This window comes from Setaria viridis, chromosome 4, assembly GCF_005286985.2.
Source record: "Setaria viridis chromosome 4, Setaria_viridis_v4.0, whole genome shotgun sequence".
Lineage (NCBI taxonomy): Eukaryota > Viridiplantae > Streptophyta > Magnoliopsida > Poales > Poaceae > Setaria > Setaria viridis.
The window spans coordinates 32,017,325-32,038,946 of NC_048266.2; the positions used below are offsets into that span (position 1 = coordinate 32,017,325).

At 45.7% G+C, this 21,622-nt stretch overlaps 2 protein-coding genes across 5 annotated transcripts; one reads left to right on the forward strand and one right to left on the reverse strand.

Moving 5' to 3' along the window:
• Window positions 1-3,220: 3,220 nt before the first annotated feature.
• LOC117852763 (protein TIC 21, chloroplastic) lies at window positions 3,221-6,636 on the forward strand. Of its 2 annotated transcripts, none has more exons than XM_034735006.2 (4): window positions 3,221-3,573; window positions 4,356-4,613; window positions 5,002-5,205; window positions 6,316-6,636. In XM_034735006.2, the coding sequence occupies exons 1-4, from the start codon at window positions 3,295-3,297 to the stop codon at window positions 6,415-6,417; spliced, it is 843 nt and encodes a 280-aa protein (XP_034590897.1). In that variant the 5' UTR covers window positions 3,221-3,294; the 3' UTR covers window positions 6,418-6,636. The 2 variants fall into 2 exon arrangements, with proteins under 2 accessions (XP_034590897.1, XP_034590896.1); XM_034735005.2 differs by having other exon boundaries at window positions 3,222-3,597.
• A 165-nt stretch (window positions 6,637-6,801) lies between these two features.
• On the reverse strand, window positions 6,802-15,511 carry LOC117852762 (uncharacterized). Of its 3 annotated transcripts, XM_034735004.2 has the most exons (10): window positions 11,857-15,511; window positions 10,624-11,751; window positions 9,919-10,120; window positions 9,673-9,820; window positions 9,140-9,224; window positions 8,717-8,804; window positions 8,364-8,634; window positions 8,243-8,285; window positions 8,050-8,153; window positions 6,802-7,551 (listed from the first exon to the last, which is right to left on the reverse strand). In XM_034735004.2, exons 1-10 carry the CDS (start codon window positions 15,227-15,229, stop codon window positions 7,138-7,140), a joined length of 5,856 nt encoding a protein of 1,951 aa, XP_034590895.2. In that variant the 5' UTR covers window positions 15,230-15,511; the 3' UTR covers window positions 6,802-7,137. The 3 variants fall into 3 exon arrangements, with proteins under 3 accessions (XP_034590895.2, XP_072149349.1, XP_072149348.1); XM_072293248.1 differs by having other exon boundaries at window positions 10,687-15,511; XM_072293247.1 differs by having other exon boundaries at window positions 10,624-15,510.
• Between the last annotated feature and the right edge of the window lie 6,111 nt (window positions 15,512-21,622).

Below are 21,622 nucleotides of genomic sequence, written 5' to 3' on the forward strand. Positions count from 1 at the left end.
GTTGTATGTTCGAGAATTAGATTTCGATTTATTATTACAAATTCTTATGTGAGTTTATATTCTCATAAAAAATTCCTTTGTTCATAACAGATTAACAGTAGTTGATGTTAGGACAAAACAAATAAACTAGCTTTAGTTACTTTTATTTCCTGGTTTGAGGAAATATCATATTATGATTCAAGAAGTTAAACTACAGTGTGTTATGAAGTCCATATATTGATTAGCAACGAGTCATTTTTTTGTAAATTTTTATTAATAAATAGCCAAAATGTATTTGTATGCATGTTTGGTATAAAAGTTTTATAAAAATATTTGTATATAAAATGTCTTCAAAATATGTGCATCTACAATGGCTTTTGAAGTGACATTGATAATATTGTTAAAGAAATTAAAGCACACAATGCGTACCCCATAATTAAGTTGTTTTTTAAGTTGTGCAAGTAACAATTGTGTTGGGCATTTCGTCCTAAAAGGCAAAAACTTTATCAAAACTAATAGATAAAAAATGATAAATGACAAAGTTGTTTGCCATGTCAACCTGTCCCTGAACTTTGGTGGAGCAGTTTTTCCAATGGAGCTGAAATTGTTTTAAAAAGCGTTTGGTACAACGACTTCTCTATTCTATGGAATGGATGTGAGAGGTCAAATATCTTATATACCTATGAATATATGTGTAGTTTGTTTGAATGGATGAATTGAATGTTAACATCAGTTTGTAATTCAAGTTAATTTTATTAAAAAAATGATAAATCATTTTATTATAAACATAAGTTTATAATATAATTTTATCAATAATTAAAGGAGTAAGAGTATATTATAGATTAAACCAATCATTTTTCTTTTCCTTTTCTCCCTTTGTTCCCTCGTTTTTACCCCTTTCTTTTTTTTCTCCCATTTTCCCTTCCTTATTCGTTCTTTTTTTGACCCCTTTCTCTATTATCCATTCTCCACACCGGCCACGGGCTACCCAGCGAAGCGTCTCTGCTGTCTGCTCTGTGCCTCTGTCCGACTGCCCCCCGCCGCTTTCCTTCCTCCGTCCTTCCGTTGCTGCTTCCGCGCGCCGCTCGCCAGGCCGGCAGCCCGAGCGCTGCCTCTGCTGTGCCACAGCTGCCGCCTTCCCAGCTCCGCGACCAGCTCTGCCAGTGCTCCGGCATCGAAGCTGTTTTACTTTTCGGCGTTTGGCAGGCCACCGGCTTCTGCAGGAGCCCTGCCAAAGGGCGCAAAGCTAATAACACAGCCAGCTGCGGGCTGTATACAAGTGCCATGTCACTTAAAGCCTTCATTAACAAACACTCGTATAAGCTGGCTAATAGGTTTGTGTATTGAAGATTTAAGAATTTAATGTTTGCCCATGCATATCATCCACTGTGGCTATATCTCTGTAGACATTTCATTGAACAAAGTACAGATATGCTCATGAATGTTCAGCTACTACTCAGATAAAAAGAAACACCAGGTGCGTCAGATCGGAGATATATCATGCTATGAGTAAAGATATATTCACATGATCATGATCCCATCATAGCACAATCTTGCTTGACAGATCAAAGTTCAGTTCAGAGAATGCATCAGATATTCAGATTGGATAGCACGGTCCTGAAACAGAATAGCACACAAACAAGCAGATTTCAGTACAGAAGCAGGATAAAATTGGGGTGGCCCAGGCGCCCAGCGGAGGCCATTCGAAGCCGGCGCCGATGAAGTCGCTGGAGAGCAGCGACCTTTTCGTTGTCCATTGCACCTCCGGCCCGAAGGCTCCTTCCTCTCCTCCCCGCCGGCCTCTCCTCTAATGCCTCAATGGCGACCAAGCGCCCCAGATTCCGGCGGGATTGGGACTGCGGAGCCATCTCGCAGGGCCGGGGGCGCCGATGGCGGGTCTGGCGGCAAGGGTTTGGAGGTGGCGATTGGGGACGATTTGGGCATGAAATTGGGGGCTTTTTGCTTCAGTTTTATGTGCGTTGAGTCGATTTGAGCGAAGGCGATAAGCGCGTGAGGAAGGTGTGGTGGAGCACGGGATCGCGAGGAGGAAGAAGCGCCTGTTCGTCGCTCGCAGCGGGCTATAAAAGCGAGCGTTATCTTCTCGTATCTTACGCTTCAGCCGGGCGACTCCTCACACCAAGTTTAATACTCCCTCCGTCCGGGAAAGAATGCAACTATGGGTTGCGTGCCATCAAAAGTAGCTCACGTTTGACCACATTTCTAGTGAATACTATTCATATTTATGACTCCAAATTAATTTATTATAAAAATACATTTCATAATTAACCTAATGCTATTTATTTGATATCATAAGTATTGATACTTTTTTATCTATAATTGATCAAATTTAAGATACAAAACTATGACACTGTGCTAGAATTGCAATCTTTTGCGGACGGAGGGAGTAAACAGCTAGCAAGCGGGCGGCAAGGTTTTTCTCAGTCTTTTCCTAGCCCACTCGGACAATGGTTAGACCATTAATATATGACCCACAAGTCATTCTCACAAAGTTTCTTAGTTCCTATGTCCAAGTCGGCTGTAAACTTATAGCCCGCTTCTCCTCTCTCACCTCTTCTCTCTCCTCCACGTCAGCATTCAGCCAGCTTACAGCCCCTTATTATACTTGCTCTCAGGATGTTTGGATACACCTCCTATTTACACCCGTCACATCGGGTGTTTGATACTAATTAAGAGTATTAAATATAGACTATTTACAAAATCCATTGCACAGATGAAGTCTAATTCGCGAGACAAATCTATTAAGCCTAATTAGTCCATGATTTGACAATGTGCTGCTACACTAAACATGTGCGGATTAATTAGGTTCAATAGATTCATCTCGCGAATTAGTATAGGGTTCTGCAATTAGTTTTGAGTCTGTTCGTTTCAGCTTATTTAGCCGGCTTATCAGCACCAAACAGTATTCTTCTCTCACAACAAATCAGCCGTTTCAGCTTTTCAGCCGGCTTATAAGCTGAAGCGAACAGACCCTTTATAATTAGCTTATATTTAGTTATTCTAATTAATATCCGAATATTTGACGTGACACTCCTAAAATTTAGCACCTCGTATCCAAACAACACGCTCGCTTTCTTCTCTTTCCTCTCTTCTCACTCCTCCAGCTAGGATTTTTCTGACGTGTACAACCCCTCAGCCTGCTGACTCGGAGCTATTATACTTGCTCTAACGCTCTCCACCAAATTTTGTACTGTACCGCTTCTGGGAAAGCGTTCCAAGACGAACTTTTTTTATCTCCAAGCAAAGAATCAGTGAGAAACCCCGTGACCGGCAAACCGCCCGAACGCCCGCGCACAAATGTGGTCGCTCCTGCTCTCACCGGCCTCGGCGCCGCCGAGGCCACCCCTCTCGACGCTGAGGCTGCGGCTGGTTTCCTCTCCCATCGCATCAGCGCCGGTGCCGAACTCCGGCTTCTCCGCTCCCAGCCGCGCGGCCGCCATCGTTGGTACTGGTACCTCATCTTATGCTGCCGGCCGAGGCTCTTTACCGCGTCACCTCGCCGCGGCAGCCGCGGCGGGGGCTGGGGCGGCGCCGTCCGGACCTTCGGACCCCACTCCTCTCTCTGCGGAGGACGAGGTCGAGCGCGCCAAGCTTGCTCAAGTACCATTCACTCGCCTTCTCATTGATCTGTGGAGCTCCGGTAGCCGTACTACTACTAAGATTTGTACCCTCTGGTTTTCGGACAGCTAGTGCTGTCTAGTGTCCTGGTGAGATTGGTTCTGCAATCTTGCTCTCGTTGTTTCTGATTCATGTAATAATCGGTCAATTAGGTGCTGATGTTTGAGAGTAGTGCGCCCCAAGAACACACAAGGAAAATATAGGCAATGCCGTGGTCGTTTCTAGTTCCGCTTCTGCTTTGAAGGAAGCCAGCAGCAACCAAATGAAGTAGTACTCGTGCCTGGCATGTCAAAGAATGCCAGGGGACAGATTTTTCACACCTAGCCAACCTCCCGTTAAAAAGAACTTCAACCCAGCATTTGGTCAGGATTATAGAACCTTACTTTGGTTCAACTTTGACGATATGTTGCCTTGTAGTCAAGTTTTCATACTGTGGTATCGTTTAGTTTTCATGATTCCTGAAGTTGTCACTGTAATCTGGTTCCAAATCCATTTGTTAACTATTAGTCACTATCTTTTGTTATCGTACTGCTATGCAACTTAGTGAAATCTTCACACATTTAATAGAGTTGTGTCCTGAACAAACTTTAACTTGATGGCTTTTCTAAATTGTCAAGCTATTTTTCTCCATCATATGGTTACATGATTTACCGACACTCATGTTCACAGACATGTTAATTACTCCGTATACTATGATTCTCAAGCATTAGCTAATCGGTATTTACCTTTTCTTTCTGCAGGTTAGCAAAAAACTAGAGAAAACAGCACGGTATTTTAAGAATCTGGGTACCCTGGGATTTTGGTCCCAACTGGTGTGCACAACTATTTCGGCTGGAATTCTCTCATTCTCTGCAGTTGCTACAGGGGATGTAACAGCTCCCTTTACATTCATAGCAACTTCAGTTGGTATCCTTGCGGCCTTTATCTCAGTATTCCGGTCATTTGGTTATATCCGCCTTTCTGAAAGGTTTAGAAGAACAGCAAATGAACCTGCTAAGGTACTCCCGTTGCCTAAAATAAACAGCCGCAATATCTTTTTTTTCATGTTAAACAAAGCATTGCTCCTATGTCATAAACCACTTACATTAGCCTATGATAGTGGCACACCATCTTGTACCCGTATACAGCCACCTCATGTCCGCATCTGGAGCATAAACCATTCACACACATTATTTGTAGCTATTGGACTTATTTTTCACTAAATCTGCTGGAAGTTAAATTGGCTGGACAGATTCTGATTGAAGCTAAATAAGAATTGGGAGCCAAATGGGGCCCAATAATATTTGGTGTGTTCTTTTTAATTGCTTTTTTCTTTTGCATTCTTGATAAACTGTTTTGGACATACTTCTGAGCCAAAAACTAAACTGGCTTTTTCCTTTATTCCAGGCTCCTCCTCGTGCTGATGTGGTTAAGAATCTGAGAAATAGTATCGTGTTTAATGTTGTTGGAATGGGTGCTGCAGTTCTTGGTCTGCAGGCAACTGTAGGTGCTTTGGTAGCCAAAGCCCTCACTACCTCATCAGTGCCCTACTACCAGGGAATACCCCCTGGCCAGAGTCCTGTTCTCGCTTTAGATATTTTTCTTGTTCAGGTATGCCACTGTTCATTTTCCATTTGATAGTTTGCTTCGCTTCAGTGTGAACAGCTATGTTGGTGTTTCATGCTTCGAAATGTCCAATGATCTGCTTTATTTATAATGAGAGAGTTTGTCCCATGTATTTCAAAATGACATGCACTATATTCACAAACATTGGAACATGCAAGGTCCAGCCGTCCAGGGAACTGAAAATAATTAATCGAATCGATACTATGATTATTTCCCATAGTCATTGTCTTGTCCTCATCCTGAAGGAAGTGTAGGATCATCCCAAACCTCACCGGAAGGAAAAAAAAGCCACTACATGTTCTAAGATTTATGTTTGGTCATATTGATCTTACCATGTTTATTTGATTTGACACTGTGGATAGCCTGATTTTTTTAATTACTAATACTCCCTCCATTCTCATTTGATAGTGCTATTTCACCTTGGCACGATGACCAAGAAAAGATAATCCTACTTATCATCCATTTAACCATACCATTAGCTATTCCTCTTAAACAAGCAATTCATTAATTCTTAGACTTCTTGATATCCACGTAGCCAATCTCGAGTGGAAGAACGAAGGGTCGCGCGTCAAGTTCGAGACAACTATTAAATAGATGGATAGTTGGATTGAAATAAGATTACCAAACAAGAATTTTTCAGATTTAGGGGGTGTTTGGATAGCAGGTGCTAAATTTTAGCACCTGTCACATCGGATGTTTGGACACTAATTAGGAGTATTAAACATATTCTAATTACAAAACTAATTGCACAACCCCTAGGCTAAATCGCGAGACGAATCTATTAAGCCTAATTAATCCATCATTAGTGAATGGTTACTGTAGCACCACATTGTCAAATCATGGACTAATTAGGCTTAATAGATTCGTCTCGCGATTTAGCCTAGGGGTTGTGCAATTAGTTTTGTAATTAGACTATGTTTAATACTCCTAATTAGTGTCCAAACATCCGATGTGACAAGTGCTAAAATTTAGCACATGCCTTCCAAACACCCCCTTAGAAAATAACCCTATCAAAAGAGAATGGAGGGAGTAATCTTCAACATTGATACTGGAGCACTGATCATTTAATGCAATTTTTTCTATCATCATGTGCAGGCTTCAGCCAACACAATTCTCTCGCATTTCCTTGGGCTATCGAGCTCACTGGAGCTGCTGCGGTCTGTAACACAAGCTGCCCTGGTTCCGAAACCAGCATGAGCTATGCGTGCAGTTCTAAGACCTGAAGAGTTTGTACTTTATATGCTCCAGCTTTTTGTTGTTTGTATATTGAGTTCGAGTGCATCCTTTTTTGTATTTGTTGGTCTCTGTTCTTTTTTGAATTATGAGCTCAAAGCCTCAAATCGAGCTAGTTGCATTAGCTTTTCAGATTTGAATGGCAAGACTCCAAACATATGAGAATGGCTCTTTTTCTCAGAAGTCAGGACTGAATACCCCATTGCTGTGAGTTACAAACTCAGATAGAAGCTCCGGTGTAAAATATTCTTTTACTGAAGTACTACTTTGCTTAAGCTCAACATCCGCATGTATCTTTGGAAAAAAAAAAGACAGAAATCCGAAGCATACTAGATGTGCAAGGCAATGTAAAATATGAAATTTCCATTTCCTCTTTGCAACTGTAAATGACTGTTTGTTACATTCAACTATGGGTAATGTTGAAAAAACACAGGTATTACAGCAAGCAACTCTCACAGCTCTACCACTGCATATGAACCCTATATATTTCCTAAGAGATATACATGACGAACAAAATGAAACCTTCAACCATGCAAAAACTGACCGCCCTGTCCAAGCCAGTCTTCAAGAGATACAAACTCCAGTCAGCGCCTCAGCCTCTTCAAGTCTTCATGTACAGTGTAACATTATCGCCTTGACACAGTAATAACACTGCAGCTGTACCTAGTACAATGAAAGAACCTGTCAAACTCTTGCGGTTCTCATGATCCGAAGTGGCTTGATTAGTGCTTCAAGATTGTCAGCCTGCATCTTGAGATTTCGTGAGTCCAATTCCATCAGCTGTATGTCATCTGAAGTATCCACATCTCCAGTGACTTCAATATCGGCACCAAGGTCAATGAAGTCAGCTAAGTCATCACCAGAGACTTGCTCCCGTTTCTGTCTCTCTTCTTCCTCTGAAGAAACTACCCTTGCCCCTCTTCGATGACCAATACTTGTGTCAAAATACCTGCCCCAACTGTTGGTTTGGAGTGTGTCTACTCTGCTTCTCTTGGATTTGATTTTCTTCTTAGGATGATGAAGCTTGCATCTTGATTCTTGCGGGCACTCTCCTGTTGCCTCAAAGACAGGGCATACATAGCTGTGCTTTTTACGACACTGCTTGTAACAGAGATTGTTTCAAGTCCATGAAAAGATTAGTGGTCGTGATTCAGAACATGTAAAAGTAAAGTCTAAGGACCCCAAAGTTTAAAAGGTGAACAGACTCTGTTTTAAAGCAGAGCCATGCTTGCACTTCTCAGTGGGAGACAACATGCTTTTCCAGCTTAGGTCTCCCAAAAAAAGGCTTACTCTATTCACAATCTTTCAGATCTATTTAGCTACGAAGATCCAAATTGAAGGAACTAAAAAGGCGTGGACTGACATTTTTTTTACTCCCTAAAACATTTCATGCCAGAAAAATATACATAAAAAACATTAGTTACATTATTTTTTTCTTGAGATATTGTCAACACTAACAACTAAGCGGAAGCAATGGCTTTATGCTACATCCATCCAGAAAAATCATGCACCTACCTACTCTCCAATTAGGGTAAAGGTCTGGAAATAGAAATTTAAAAGAAGACCAGGATATATTTGCAGTGATATCATAGATACCTCATCACCATCAGCACAGTATCCCTTCAAAAAATCTTCACAAACAGGTGCTTTCGAGTTCACTTTCACATGCCTATAGGGACAGGCTGTGTTGGTACAAAGCCCTGCAAGCGATGCCAAACATACATGTAAGCAAGCAATTGTTTGCAATAAAGATAGTGAACAACGGTGCAGTGACACTGAAGTGAATCACCTCGTAGAAAGTAAGAACAATCTGGCATTCTTTCAGGAAGAACCTGCAGGACAGATACTCATGATGGAAAAAAAAATATCAAAGGCATGATCAGCAGCAGAATCAAGAAGAAATATCTTACCTTGTGAGTCAGTTTGCAGCTAGTATTAGAACACAAGCCTTTAAGAAATTTAGTACAAATAGCCACCTTAGCTCGGTCATGAATGTAGGGACACTTGCCACCAGATTTTTTACACTCGCCGAAGCGAGTGAAGAATTGACAATATTGCTGCTTCTTTGCCAAGCGTGTTCTAACAGTGTGCAAACTCCATCGAACTTTCTCACTTGCAAGCATGCGGATTACTTTCTTTGGATTTCTGACCAGTTGGTTACCTTTGTTAACACGCACATATCTGCTTACAAAGACAGAACAAGATTTCATGATTTTGTTTGTTTTTCTAATACGACAGTATGCAAGCATGGTGCAAGACATACTCATTGCAAGTTGATGGCACCCTGGAATCTGAAGATGCTCTGCTGCTATTTCTTAATTGATTGGCAGCAACAGTTGCAGAGTATTGATCTGGGAAAAAAAGGGAATCGTGAACCATCAGTGAAAACAGCACAAACATAGTGAGCAAATTAACGAACAGATATGAGATGAGGCAGAAACTGGTATAGCTTTAAGAAAGGTAGTTCAAAGTAATGTATTCCAACATGGAAAGGATATTCATCAAAAGTAATTACTAATCAACCATGAATCCCATTAAATTTTAAGGCAGAGAAGCATAATTTATATGAAAGGAACAGTTGCATTGAACAGAAGTATATAGTTACGTATCATGAATATAATACAACCATCCAAGACAGTGGCAATAGACGATCAAACCATATATGGTAGACAAGTTAATGCATTACCATTCCTTCCCTTGTTACGGATAGACTGCCGATTTCTCTTTTCTCTTTTCTTTCTTTCAACCTCGGCAACTGCCAGCGTAGCTTCCTGTAATGCAGATTTCAAATTGCTCATGTTTGATTAAGCAAAACTAGTGCAACGTAGCAGGACCTATTACTAAATAAAATAATGTCCTCGTAGTTGAAAAGCATAGAAATTACGCCATTGTACCAATTCTATATAAGTTTAACAAATGAAACCAGGAGACAAGCTAACCGTGTAGCTGTTATGATGATTCTCCTGATAGTCTAATAATGTCAACTCTTGAAACCAGTGAATCATTTAAGGATAATCAGTTACATTTGCGATCAGACAATAAACTTCAGTTAGAAGCTTCTAGAGCAAAAAAGGAAAGTCCAGTTATATTTAGTAAATATATTCTCACAGATTTCTATTGGGGTCTGCATCTGAATAAAATGCTATGATGATTTTCTCACTACACCCAATTCACATAGATTATTAAATATGAACGATCAGGAAGAGTTGAATTCAGTACCTCATTAACCTTTTGAGAATGTTTCTCAAGGGACCTTGACCATTTCAAACTCGATCCGCCTATGCTTAACACTCCAGATTTCCGAAGAGAGAATCCATCAGTCGACACAGTATAAATGGTACTTCTCTTCCTTGTTTGCAATAGTTTTCTGATAAATGGTAGAAAAGCATGACTTGCCATTAACAAATTGAATGCAATGCTTCTAGAGAATAGGGTAAAGATCAGAGACCAGACTGCTATGGTTACCTCACTATCCCTAAAGAGCTTGTATTCAACAACGATGGATAACTGCTTCTGAAGTTCTGGCAGAACATTTTTCTTTTCCATGGAAGTATACGAGGGAAGACCTTCATATGACTAGTTCCCACAAAAGATTTCCTCCGTGGATGCTGTCCACTAAGTGTCCACACGTGAGAGAAACTTCCCACAGTATTTGTTGTCTTAAGAGCTGCATTTAGAAAAGATTACACAAAGTGATATTTCAAAATCAATTAGCATCGCTTCATTTTCCACTACCAAAGCTGCCCTCAGAATGTTGGTCAAGAGAGAGAGAGAGAGAGAGAGAGAAAGGCCCACAGCAAAGTAGTTTAAGACAAAGATGCTGTCCACGCAATATAGTTGAAAAAAGTAGTCACCAAAGATTGTAGGCAAAGCAATGTGAGGTCATCATAGAAAATGCAGGAGAAAGGTGTTCACATCTCAGGCTTCAGAAAGTGAAGAGTGGTATACTAAGTGGAATGGTCATCTGTAAGACTATAACTAGATAAGCATAGTTTGTCCTTGAATCTTTCAATTCAGTTAATGTTCATGAAATTAAAAAAAAAGGAAAAGTAGAACCATTATATGCAATTTTCAATCAAGTTCCAGCATACTAGAGAATTTTGGCATGTTAACTAAATAGCAACAAATTGGTTAAAGGTACAGAAGCAAGTGTTTTACATAATATGTTACCTCTGTGTGGTCTGTCCTTGGCCACAGTGTTGGAGGATGCAAACATTAGAGATTTATTCTCACCTGACTTTATATTCTCAGCCTGAGTCATATCTTTTGTACTTGAAACATCAGAAGTAGAGGATCCCAAAACAATCTGATTTTTCCTTTTCTTAAAATAGAGATCAGATGTTGTGGATGGCTGCATCAACTTATCCATGGAACTGTTACTTGAGTCACCAGGATGTTGCCCCTGTGAAGCAACTAGTTGATTTAACTTCGGTCTTACATAAACTGCTTTACCAGCATCCAGGGGTTCAGACCTATGCAATGGATTATCAACTCCTGAGATAACCTGCCCATTCGAATCTTCCTTTTCAGTTTCAAGAAGCTGCTGGTTCTGCAAAGTCTGAGACAAAGGCTCCAAAAGATTCACAGCACAACTGATGGATTTGGTGTGAAGTGGCAAAGGGGGAGTCTTGGGTCTTTCAACTGAAAGATTAGAATGTGCAGTGGCATCATTTGAATCAACTTTCCTGACAAAGTTCAAGCTCCTCCTCATAACAGGCTTACTCAACTTATTTTGAGCATCTAGATTAGAAGAATGAGGGTGATTTCCAGTGGCTGGATTTCTAATGAGGGCATTACCCTTGCGGATATAAGAGTTTTGACTTTGGCCATTCTTCTTTATTGGCAGTTTGGGGGGCAATCCTGAAGGCTGAGAAACGTGCAAAGATGAAATAGAAGATGAAACATTGTCCCGACGCCATGTCCTGTGCCTTGCATTCTGGTTTAAGCGAGGGGGCTCTCGCGATGAACTGGGCAAAGCGACCTGCTTAGCAGGTACCTTCGAAACTGTGGAGCTCGCAATATTAATTCTGGGAGGTGATTTTACTACAGAGTTGACTACTGAATCTGACACTGCCTTCCTGCTATCCTCCTTTGGTGCTAATAGCTTGTCTGAAGAACTGATAGAATGTTGAGTGGATTTGCATGATTGATGTTCCTTTTTAGCTTCTGACACAATAGCTTCAATCCAGGAAGATAACGGATCAGGCTTTGTGCTTGGAACAGCCACATGATCCTCAGTATTACTGTGATAGGTGTGATCTGGATCAACATATACCTGAGAAGAAGCTAACTCTCCACCTGGAACAACAATGGAATGTGAAGACAAGAGAACAGGTTTATCTATAGGTTTATCCACTGTGTGAAAGCTGTATTGATCTAAAACATTTACAGAACTAACATAACCTGGGAGAATGGCCTCAGTCTCATCATCAATATCCTTATTTCTCTCTTTAGTTGCCAACAGGTCAGATTGAGGAGTGTTGTTACCACATAGATTAAGGCTGTCATCCTGGCCAGACAAAGCATCAATACTCCCACGCTGTTCCATATCTGGCATAATATCATGATCCTGACATATAGAAGCACCTTCATCCATAATCTGGTCCAAATCTAACCTATCAGTACTACCAGTAACATCATTATTCACATAACTAACTGTCAGTGGTAAAGTCAACCAATTTTGAACACCTGCATTGATCAAGTCATTGCCAGATTCACCTTTTCTATTGCTAATACTACCAAATTCTGTCTTTGTCACAACATCAAATCCTTGGTTTACTTCCATTAGCTTATGGTTTTCCTCAGGCTGTCCCTCACTCTCTGTGCGACTGAAATATATATTATTACCAAGGGTCAAAGCTGTAGGAACAGAATGCTCACTATTACCAGATACAGATGGTGAATCATGGGAATGTAAGAAGGAGAAATTGTTGTCAGGCGACGGATGGGTTCTATGAAGATGTGTCAGTTCTGCTACTTGAGATACAGTATTCCTTCCTATACCATTATCCAAATTAACAGCACCAGAGGAATCCTTCATAGGATCATCATCCAACGATGATAAAATTGTGCTCTCTATATCTCTAGATGCCTGCAGATATGTATTCACAACTTCCCGGGAGAAATCTGACTTACTTAAAGCAGGTTTCGCATCATGGAGAAGATATTCTGGAGCACACACAGAGTTATCTGAAGTTCCTACATACTTTCCGCTTAAATCCATAGAGCACTTGCCTGCTTCACTCTGAACAAACTTACTGATAACAACTTCTGCTGTATTAGGAGCTTCGGGGCACTGTATTTTTTCGGAGGAGCTTGAATAAATGGGCACTTGGCTCTCCTTCTGAACACTCTCAATAACACTAACTTCCAGTGTATTGGAAGCTTTTACTTGGTGTGTAAAAGAAGCAACAGTTTCACTTGGTTCAATTGGTATTCTGCACTCTTTCTCCTTGTTTTCATTAACACTGATTTCCGGAGTATTGAGGGCTCCACAAGAGCTAACAGATAGCATATATTTTTCTCTTGGATTCTTAAGCATACCTTCCTTGTGGGCAGTAGCAGTGGCTTCTGCAATCTTGAAAGGTCCCTCAGAATTCTCTAAAGAAGCAACACACACTTCACTTGAACCCATCAGAATCATACCCTCTTTTTCATTATCATCCTTGCTCATAGTCATGCTGACTTCAGCTGTCATAGGTCTTCTAATAGAATCATTTACGAAGAAATCACCTTCTTCCCTCCTGCCATTCCCATTTTCACTGACTTCTGCAGTATCATCCTTACCTCCATGCACATACGAAGCATTGTTTCCACTCAGGACCTCAGGAACTTTGTCCTCAATGTTCTCCACTTCACTCTCATGTGTTCTCACTGCATCAAGCATCCTTGGGGAATTACTTGCAACATTGAGTGCACCTGAAACAGCCAGAATTTCACCACCCTCTTCCTTCTGAGAATTATTGGTTTCACAAGGAAAAGCAGCATTTATACCACTTGAATCGATGGAAACCCCATCCTCTTGTCTCCCAGGATGCTCTCTAGTTGTATTAAATGTTTTGGTAGATTCAATGGCTGGTGAAGCATTACCATCAACTGAATTCATGAAGCTCTTATCATCTTCTTTTCCAGGATGTTCTCTCCTGCTAACACTTGCTGTATCAAGAGCACCGGTAGATGCAATGGTTGGAGAAGCATTGCTCTTACCCAGATTCACCAAGTCATTACTTTGTTCCCTTTGGACTTCCACACTGTTTGCAACTCCTGCTGTATCACTAGTGCTGACCAAATTGTGTGCAGAAATAGCATCCTTCTCAAAAGACGATGATGTGATCTCACCTTCTTCCTTCTCAGAAGCGTTTGCATTAGCATCGATGCCATCCTTCTTTTCTGAGACAATTGGACTAGTTTGTTTATCTTTGGTGCAGATCTTCCTAACAATTTTCTTGATGACTATCTTTTTCACTTTCTTCCCACCAGCCCCAGGAAAAGCAGCCGATCCCACACCTCCACTAGTGAATCCCGGTATATTATTCTCAACCTTATCAGGCTTCTTGGTAACCTTACTGTCAGACTTCTTGGTAACCTTACTAACAGCTCTTTCTTTTTCCTTGGCCTCCGATGAAGGCTTCACAAGAACTGAAGCCAATACCTTCTCACTTGTCTTCACCACATTCTTCTTCATTCCTGCACTATCACCATTATCCTTACTATCAGCACTCTTTGACTTGCAATCCAAAGAAATCACGCTGGCCAATTCCTTCGGAGCGGACCCAGGGTTCTTCATCTTGCTCGGTGAAATATGCACCTTCCTTGGAGAAGGTGGCGTGTACACTGAGGGATTCTCCTCGATGCGCTGCCACACGGACACTCTTGCAGGGGCGGTCTGCGGGGTGCGCCTCGGATACCCGGCACCCAAGGAGTTAGGCGAGCCCGGTAGCATAGCCGACGTGGACATCGGCATCTTTCTGTTCCCATTATTGCTGTCGCTATGCGTTACAAAGCCCTCGTGGCTGCTGTAACCGGAATAGCTAATTTCCCTATCTACAAAACTGCCTTCCGGAGGCGGGGAGTAGCTTGGGTGCAGCTGCTGCCTCTGGCGGCGGGGTGGCGGGCCAGAGCTCGACGTGCTCTCCAGGTCACCTGAGTCATGCATGGCACAGCGGTACCTCTTGCGCGCGCCGGGCGGCGACACGCGGAGCTGGTGGGCAGGGTAGCGCCACCGCTCCTCCTCAACCTCCTCCCTTGAGAGCGGCGGCTGCTGGTAGTGGTGCTGCGGCTGCAGATGGTGGGGGTGGGGGTGGTGGTGGCTGGGGGCGCGGCGGATCTCGTCGGCGGGGCGGAAGTCGTCGCCGCCGTGGCGCTGGTGCTGGTGGTAGGGGTAGTGGGGTGAAGGTGTGGGGTTGCGGTAGGGCGGCGGGGAGTAGGGTTCCGGCGGGGCGCGGAGCGGGAGGGCGGCGTAGTGGGAGCCGTCGTGGCGGTGGTGCGAAGCGGGCGGCGGCGGAGGGGGCAGCTGATGCGGCGGCGGAGGCGGCGGCGGCGGGGGCGGCTGGTGGTGGTGGGCGCGCGGGAGGGGGTGGTGGTGGTGGTGGTCGGAGGGGAGGTACGGGATCGGGTGGGAGTCGTACTCGTACCTCGACCGCGCGGGGGCAACGCCGCCCCCGCCGCCGCCTCCGCCGGCGGGCAAGTGGTGGAGGTGGTGCTGGTCTAGGTAGTGGTGGTGGCCGGGGTGCGCGCGGCGGTGGTGCGGGTGGTCGAAGGGCTGGTGCGGATCCATGCCGGATTGCCGCTCGACGAGCCGCCGGGGGAGAGAGGAAAGGGTTCGCTGGATCGAATCGGGCGGGGGTGAATTGCAATTGCAAACTCGGGGAAGCGTACTAGGGTTCGAGGAGGAGGAGCGCGGATCGCGTGCAGCGTGGGCTGGTGGGATGCGGCGGCTGCTCTGCTTTGCTTGCCTTGCCCAGCCGGCAACGGCAGCGTGCACGCGTGATCGGCTCGGGCGGCTGCGGCTGCGCGCGGTGCCGGCCGCGGGAATCTCTCCGGCCTGGGCCGCTGGAGGGCTGGATGGGATGGATGGATCTCTGGCGCCTGGCGGGCGTCGGTGACGTGCCCCTTTTGGTGCGGCCTGATCGGGAAAGCAGATGCGATCTGACGTTTGGGTTAGGCCAGGATAGCGAGGAGGTCAGGCGCCGGCCGGCAACGAGCGGAGACCCTTTTTTTTTTTAGAAGCCTGATGAGATTGGTCAGCGTAGGCCAACTCTTTTTTCGTGACATTCACACATGCCAACCGAGTTTTCTCGGCCTCAAGTGTGGCTATGACTCAATAGTGAGTGCTACATCTACGTCAAATTTAGTGGCTATAATTAAAAAACGGTGGCTGCATTGCATAGATGACAAATCTGTGCTACTGCATTGCGTACTCTTGATGGTGTGAGGGTGTTCTACATTGTACTTCGCCGATGATGATTTTGTTTGTTTTGTTTAACTTTTCGCGGATCGAATGAATTACAAATCCCATACCAGTATTGTCATTGGTAGGATGGTCCGTAGAAGTCTAAATTTTGAGTGGACGTGTAGACTACTCGCAAAATAGTCAATGCATCATTTACAACCATCCTCGAATGCCAAATTCGTAAACTGAACAGTGCTTATAGAGCGTAAGTTTGCGAAGCTTACTAACGCACACGTTCGCATGCTTTTCTTTTACGCCTTTCTACTGGGTACCGTACAGCGGTAGCATGTATGCACATTCTATATCCTTTTGGTATGTACACTTTGTTACCATACCAAGTAACAGCTCAAATGAGTGCAACATGCTGCAGCCTTTTCATTTCAGCCCTTGCGCGTGCATGCAAGTTAAGGCCGCGTGTGAACACACGCAGAAGAAAACTCGAATGTGCATCAACTACACCGATCTCAACAGACACTGCCTTAAAGATCCCTTCCCCTTTCCCCGCATCGACCAAGTCGTAGACTCCACGGTCGGTTGCATCCTGTTGTGCCTCCTCGATTGCTACTCAGGCTATCACCAGATCGCCCTCAACCTCGCCGACCAAGATATGACCGCGTTCACAATGCCCTATGGCGTCTACTGCTACAACACCATGGTCTTTGGGTTAAAAAATGTCGGTGCCACCTACCAGAAGGCAATCCAGGGTTGCCTCGCGAAACAACTCGGCAAAAACATAGAGGCCTATGTCGACGACGTAGTCGTCAAGACCAAAGTCAAAGAAAACTTCATTGCCGACCTTGCCCAAACCTTCGACAGCCTCCGGGCTTATCAATGGAAACTCAACCCGGGCAAATGTGTCTTCGGTGTCTCGTCCAGAAACCTCCTAGGCTTCATGGTCAGCCAACATGGCACCGAGCTAACCGCGTCAAAGTTGACACCATCAGGAACATGGCGCAGCCGGCCGACAAAAAGGACGTCATGAAGCTTACAGGCATTATGGCGGCCCTTAGCCGTTTCATCAGCAAGCTCGGTGAGGGACTTCCCTTTTTCAAGTTGCTCAAGAAGGTAGACAAGTTTGATTGGGATGACGAGGCCCGCAAGGCCCTCAAGAAACTCAAAACATCCCTATCCACCCCTCCCGTCCTGACGGCCTCGGTCGCCTAAGAAACGCTGCAGCTATACATCTCCACGACAACACATGTTGTGATCACGGTGCTAGTTGTAGAACGTGAAGAACCCAGCCATGCCCACATGGTGCAAAGGCCGGTGCAGGTCCAGAAATTGCTCTACGCAATCTTGATCACCTCCCGTAAGTTGCATCATTACTTCCAAGCACATAAGATCCGAGTGGTCTCCTCCTACCCAATCGGTGAAATCCTGTACAATAGGGATGTCCATGGCTGAGTCGTCAAATGGTCCGTGGAACTCGACGAATTCAACATCGACTTCTACCCACGTCATGCGATCAAGTCCCAAATCTTGGTCGACTTCGTTGCTGAATGGATGGAGATCCAAGAGCCGCCCTCCTTGGAGAGGCGGGAGCACTGGACGATGTACTTCGACGGTGCCCTCAAGCTCGAAGGAGCTGGCGTGGGGGTCCTTTTCATATCCTCGAAAGGCAAGCAGCTTAAATACATCCTCCAGATCCACTACAAGACTACCAACAACGACGCTGAGTACGAGGCCCTCATACATGGGCTCCGCATCGCCGCCTTGCTCGGCATTAAGCGCATCCTTGTGTTTGACGACTCCAAGGTTGTCATCGAGCAGGTCAACAAATCCTGGGAGTGCACCAGGAAACCATGGATGCTTACTGCGCCGAGGTCTGCAAACTCGAGGCTCACTTCGATGGCCTCAAGTTTTATCATGTCCCCAGGGAACACAACGTCGCCGCCGACGTCTTATCCAGGCTTGGCTTGAAACGCACCCAAGTCCCGGTCGGCGAGTTCGTTTTAGGACTTGAGAAAACCGTCTATCAAGATATTGGACCCGGACCAAGCTGATAGCAACGCCCAGGCTCAGGTCGACCCAGCGCCCACTGATGTCCTGATTATCGAGGCGGTGGAAGACTGGCACACACCTTTCATCGCATTCATCACCGACAACATATCCCCAGAGGACAAAACCGAGCATGAAAAGCTCGCACGATGCAGCACCAACTACATTGGGATTGGTAAGGAGTTGTATAGGAAGGACGCATCTATCAGCATCCTGATGAAGTGCATCCTCCGCAACGAAGGCCTTGAACTCCTCCATAAAATTCACTCGGGTTCGTGCGGGAACCATGCCGCCTCGGGCAATCTGGTTGGGAAAGCGTTCGCTCTAGCTTCTATTGGCCAACTGCTATAGCCGATGCAAAAGAGCTTGTCCAGAGGTGTAAAGGGTGCCAATTTTTCTCCAAGCAGCAGCACCTCCCAGTGCAAGCCCTAATCACCATCCCACCATCCTAGCCCTTTGCATGCTAGGGGCTGGATATGATCAGCCCTTTCAAGACCACCCCGGGCGGATACACCCATATCTTCGTGGCAGTTGACAAATTTACCAAATGGATCGAAGTCAAGGCTATCACCAGCATAGAGTCGGCCAAAGCCGCTCAGTTCATTGAAGAGCTCACACACCGCTTCGAGGTCCCCAATAGGATCATCACCGACCTGGGCAAACAATTCACAGGATCCGAGTTCTGGGATTTTTGCCAGGATAACCTCATCGACGTATACTACTCTTCAGTAGCTCACTCATGATGCACCGACCAGGTCGAACATGCGAATGGGATGGTCCGTCAATCCCTCAAGTATCACATATTTGATGATGCATCCAAGTACGTCACAAAATGGCTCCACAAGTTACCACACGTCATTTAGGGCCTCCGCACCCAAAAGAGTCGGGCCACTGGTTACACCCCATTGTTCCTCGTCTACGGCTCAGACCTTGCATTCGCCCCCTCTACAAGCTTGAGATCAACTCTCAGCAGAGTGCTGGCCAAGCCAGGCTAGGTGCTTAGCAGCTACATGCCTAAGCTACACGACGTCCTGTCATACAAACATAAGGAGGGATGGAGGCTTTCTATTAACATAATGCTAATCAACAAGTTTCCTTATCTCATGACACATATTTATATATTTTATAGTTTTTTTCATTTACAGGTCTAGTTCTTTAACTACATCCTTCACAGCTTGTTGATATTGCTCGGCCAGCTCCGGGAGATTATCAACATCAAAATTGTTGGCAATCCCCATTCTGACACGCTCCACGACCAGCCGGGGAAGTGCGTCTTCAAAAGCACCATGACGTTCTTAGCGCACTCCACGGCGGTCTCCTTCATCAAAGCCTTCAGCTGACCTGTAGCACTCTTCAAGCGATCCAGTAGCGGCACTGGCTCATCAGGGTTGGCCACGGGTTGGATCATATCCATCACATAGCCCGCGGCTGACCTCAGGTCTTCCAGCTCCACCTCCAACCCTGCAATGACCACCTAATCACACTGGAGACTATTCATAGCATCAATCAAGCACCGGTCCATGTCCTTGCGCAAGCCGACCTCATAGGCCCGTTTCTGCGATACGACATACTCACAGTTCATAGCGATGTCGTGCTCTTGCTGCAGTCATGTGTTGGCTTCCTCGCATTCTTTGAGGTCTTTCTTAAGCCTCTGCTCTTTCTTCTGGGCATCTGCAAAATAACGAAACTCAAGAAAAGATACCGGTCTCATCTTCCCAAGGTAGATCTTCCATAAGGAACGAAGTCGTACCAGTCAGCAAAGCGCTAAGGTTGCCCTGGACCTCCATGGTGATCTTCTTTTGCTCCTTGATCTCTCGGTCCTTTTTGTCGAATCTGCTCCACGGCATCCTCCTTGGCCTTCTTGAGCTCAGCCTTCAGGCGCTCGACCTCAAGATGATACTCCTCGGTGCGGTGGATGGCGTCCGTCCTTTTGTGTGCACGCTCGGCCAGGTTCTGTACAAAAGTTACTCCAACAATTCAAAGGTGGAAAATAGGGATGGAAGTGAACAACAAGATTGGTCGGCCAACTTACGTATAACACCTCTCTGACCTTGGCCACGGATTCCTTCAGTATGGCAAGATCTTTCTTGTCGGTGGCAGCATCTTGCGCCAAGGCCGTCCCAGAGAAGTCCAGGGTGGCGAAATCATCTTTGTGGGCATCGATGTCAGCGTCGTAGCCCGCTGCCTCCGCGTTGGTCGATGCTTCCTTGGAGGCCTCAACCATCTGCACCTCGACATCGGCATCTATGGCCCCACGCGCGGATACAACAGTGTCCTCAGCGACAGCGGTGAAGACCTTGGCTCGGGCCCCTTACGTCCCGTCTCCAAGCCAATTTCACTCCCGCCATGGACAGACGTCATCGATGCAGCCCCTATGGTTGCATCAGGAGTCCGACCTTTTGCATGGGTCCCGACGCCAGCGCCGTACAGTCTTGGCTCGTCCTCCATCCTTGACTTTCTGCTCGGTAGGCGAGATAGAGAGATAAAGCAAAGCAATGTACAAACAAAATTTCTAACAATATACGACACCATGATCATACTCACAATGTCATCTTCGCTTGGAACTTTAGTTGAAGAGGTGCTGGTGGCGTCAGGATCGGCTCCATCTGCTTTCCCCCGCGGATCTCCATATTGAGCTGCTTCTTGAGCCACTCCGTGTCACCTACGATCGTCTCAAGGAGCTCGGCCTTCTTCTTCTTGGCAGCCAGGCTGGGCGATTCGGAGTCGTCACTTGGCATCTCGGATGAGGTCTCCGCAGAGGATGCTGCCACCACAGCGAGCGCCTTCGGTTTCGTGGCACCCGTCTTCCATCGGTTCTTCTTCTCCGCCTCCAACTTTTTTGCCTTTTGCACCTGGACTCCACCACCTTGCGGGCAGCCTGGTGCATTCGTCACCCAGCAAGAGTCGTGCCTCTGCCCTTTGTCCCACTGCCCTAGACTGGTACGTCCTCACCGAAGTCATCAAAAAAGGAGTCTGACTCCTAGTCTAGGGCGGCAGGTGGCTGGTCGGTCTCAATGGTCAGGCAAACCTTTGGTCGCCGCTGCTCGGCCCCTCCAGGAAGCAGTGCCGGACAGAAAAACTCACACTCTCGACTCTGAAAAGTAAAATAGTATCAAGTAGAAATAGACGCAAAAGCGAATCAAACAAGCCAAACGATGAAATCAAGAACTTACTGGATCGGGCAACCTCACGAGGGAGCCTGCCGCCATTTCTTCGAATTATAATCCTCACTGTGCAGACGAATGTAGGCAGGCCTCTTAGTTCGCATACGGCGGGGAATGGCAGCGTAGTGGTGGTGACTACAGCCTTCGAGCCGAGGATCGATGGATGTGGTTTACAGATGTGGCAATGTGACCTAGGGCTCTCAGGGGCGGCGGCGATGGTGTTGGCGGTGGTGACGTTTGAGTGCGAGTGGAGAGGATATGAAAATGGAACTGCACCCCTTCCGCTTTTGAAGAGGTTGACGGTGTAAACCTAGCAACAGAATCCACGGGTCCCCCGTTACGGCACATGCGATAGATGGAATCCACGGGTTTTCCATTACTTCCCACGGCGTGCCTCCGTGGCTCCGCCAGTCCTCACGCTCGGGGGCTGGGCACCTATCTCAGGTCGGCGTGCCTCCGTGGCTCCATCAGTCCTCGCGTTCGGGGGCTAAGCGCCTATCTTAGGTCAGCGTGCCTCCATGGCTCTGTTAGTCCTCGCGCTCGGGGGCTGGGCACC

What these genes read in the sequence shown, in the direction of transcription:
- LOC117852763 (XM_034735005.2), top strand. Translation starts at nt 3,295, where the DNA reads ATGTGGTCGCTCCTGCTCTCACCGGCCTCGGCGCCGCCGAGGCCACCC. An exon ending in AGCGCGCCAAGCTTGCTCAA is followed by an intron (nt 3,598 to 4,355) that starts GTACCATTCACT and finishes TTCTTTCTGCAG; the next exon opens with GTTAGCAAAAAACTAGAGAA. An exon ending in CAGCAAATGAACCTGCTAAG is followed by an intron (nt 4,614 to 5,001) that starts GTACTCCCGTTG and finishes CCTTTATTCCAG; the next exon opens with GCTCCTCCTCGTGCTGATGT.
- LOC117852762 (XM_072293247.1), bottom strand. Translation starts at nt 15,229, where the DNA reads ATGGATCCGCACCAGCCCTTCGACCACCCGCACCACCGCCGCGCGCAC. An exon ending in GTGCCATCAACTTGCAATGA is followed by an intron (nt 8,635 to 8,716) that starts GTATGTCTTGCA and finishes CTTTGTAAGCAG; the next exon opens with ATATGTGCGTGTTAACAAAG. An exon ending in ACTGTGCTGATGGTGATGAG is followed by an intron (nt 7,552 to 8,049) that starts GTATCTATGATA and finishes TGTTACAAGCAG; the next exon opens with TGTCGTAAAAAGCACAGCTA.